The sequence below is a fragment of the Paramisgurnus dabryanus genome, chromosome 6 (genome assembly GCF_030506205.2).
Source record: "Paramisgurnus dabryanus chromosome 6, PD_genome_1.1, whole genome shotgun sequence".
NCBI lineage: Eukaryota > Metazoa > Chordata > Actinopteri > Cypriniformes > Cobitidae > Paramisgurnus > Paramisgurnus dabryanus.
This window is the reverse complement of record NC_133342.1, coordinates 17675885-17677755: the sequence shown is the minus strand read 5'-3', so window position 1 is coordinate 17677755 and position 1871 is coordinate 17675885. Positions and strand designations below refer to the sequence as shown.

General features: G+C 39.0%; 1 protein-coding gene across 1 annotated transcript; it reads right to left on the bottom strand.

The window, feature by feature from the left end:
* On the bottom strand, positions 1–1490 carry rgs5b (regulator of G protein signaling 5b). The gene is made up of 4 exons (XM_065269093.1): positions 1355–1490; positions 1018–1160; positions 744–910; positions 1–630 (listed from the first exon to the last, which is right to left on the bottom strand). The coding sequence occupies exons 1-4, from the start codon at positions 1396–1398 to the stop codon at positions 457–459; spliced, it is 528 nt and encodes a 175-aa protein (XP_065125165.1). The 5' UTR covers positions 1399–1490; the 3' UTR covers positions 1–456.
* Between the last annotated feature and the right edge of the window lie 381 nt (positions 1491–1871).

Here is a 1871-nt window from a genome sequence, read left to right as displayed (position 1 = left end):
TTTGTATGTAAAAAATGTAATTTATTCAAACAGTTTTCGTTTCACAGGAATGTTCAATAAATAACCCAGATTCATTCATTCAATATAAATACAATTATTCGCAATGTAACTCTTCGAAATAAATACTCATCAGGCAATACAAAACACACACATAAAAGACAAAAAAAAAAAACATAAAAGTGCAAAAGTCATAACACATTCACAGTGCTACAGTACAAACTTGACCTTCTTGTGCGTTTCACTACTGTATTCATAGAAACAATATTTTCAGATTTCCAAAGCCTGAGCATGAAGCTACTTTCCAGTCTGCTTTTTGAGTTCTGGTTTTCCTCTGAACCTCATGAAACAGGTTCAGATATTTCACCAGCCCGTAACGTCACACAAACGCTGTGTTTGTCCGTGACACATTCCAATGCCGTTGTGTCAAGATCCGGCTGCGCTTCAGCCAGGAGTTGTTTAGCCCACATGTTGTGTGGTGAGTTCCTGGTAGACTGTTGACTTGAGGAAACGAGGGTAGCAATCTTTCTCCATCAGGGTGTAAATTTTACTCTGGGCTAGATTAAAGCAGGCAAAGGTGGGGTCCTCCATATTCTTCTTGGTGATTGATTTGGTTTCGTGGTCAAGATTAACCTGAGAATAAAGGGGAGAGAATATTTACTTAGCAACTATTTCACTTTTTCAATAATCTAAACATGTACTGTCTTGCATTCAACGCATGCGGCATTTTTCATCATTGATTTTACCTCTTTCGGTGCGTCACTGCAGATGAACTCCTCATAGATTTTTCTGGCCTTGGCGCACAGCTTGGACGAGGGCTTTGTGTTCTTGTAGTCCTCACAGGCCAAATAAAATGCAATATTTTCCTCGCTGTACTCAGATGAAAGGAACGCTCTGAATGCACACAGTCCATCTGTACACAAACATGAAGAAACCATTAGGTGACCCTGATGTCTTTCATCCAACAGTCTAGGCAAGAACGGGTGATTTTATGTTTATGTTCATCTGGCATTAACTCACCTTTGTGAGCCAGGAGGTCGTGGAAAGACTGACTCCATTTGTGTCTGTCCTCCTGAGATAGTTTGTCGGTTTTATGAGAATGGCCCATGTACAGTTCTTGCTTCAGGAGGAAACTTCCAAACCGAGCTTTTAGCTCCTTTGCCCTGTAAAGAAAATCAACAATCATTTTAGTTGGTGTAAAAAACTCTTTAACTTTCCAACATCAACATTTTTAATGTTACAGTATACAGTTTTTATCCTTTAAAAGAAGGCTCAATCTGCTTAAACTGCCACTTTAGTGAAACCATTCCCACTATTCTTGTATTAAGTAAATTTTTTTACAAATATAAAAACGTACCTTTCCAGACAGGTGATTGGCAGATGTTCGAGTGATCGACACATGCTAACAGGTCTAATGATGTCCCACTATTCTCCAGATGTGGTTGTCGAACAGCTAGTCTCGTCTGAGAGTTTTGAATCTGTCTTAATGTCAGCAGTGCAAGGCTATTTATGCAGTTTCCCCTCAACAACGTCACCTTCCTCAGCCAATAGGATGCGAGCTGTGGAGGGAGGGGGTTTTCTGCCTCTCAAGCTGCCTTCAGTCTCCGGTGATTCATTTCCACTAGCACTATTTTAAAGATTCACTTTTTCCTTTTGCTTTATTGTCTCTAGTTTTTACAAAAAAAAAAATTTATTTAAATATTTTAAAATGCATTTATTGCGTTTCAATAGCCAGCCTTTAGTAAACAATGTACTGTAGTGGGAGCACGCACAAAAAAAACAGTTATGGTAAATATTTACTATACCCACCATGTATAACCCAGTGGGAGGATGAACTGAAGAGTGGCCAGATATATCATATGATGATGTGATCA

Coding starts and splice junctions, on each gene's coding strand:
- rgs5b (XM_065269093.1), bottom strand. CDS start 1,398: ATGTGTCGATCACTCGAACATCTGCCAATCACCTGTCTGGAAAG. Junction 1,161..1,354: donor CCAATCACCTGTCTGGAAAG/GTACGTTTTTAT, acceptor TTTTCTTTACAG/GGCAAAGGAGCTAAAAGCTC. Junction 631..743: donor GCAGTGACGCACCGAAAGAG/GTAAAATCAATG, acceptor CTTTATTCTCAG/GTTAATCTTGACCACGAAAC.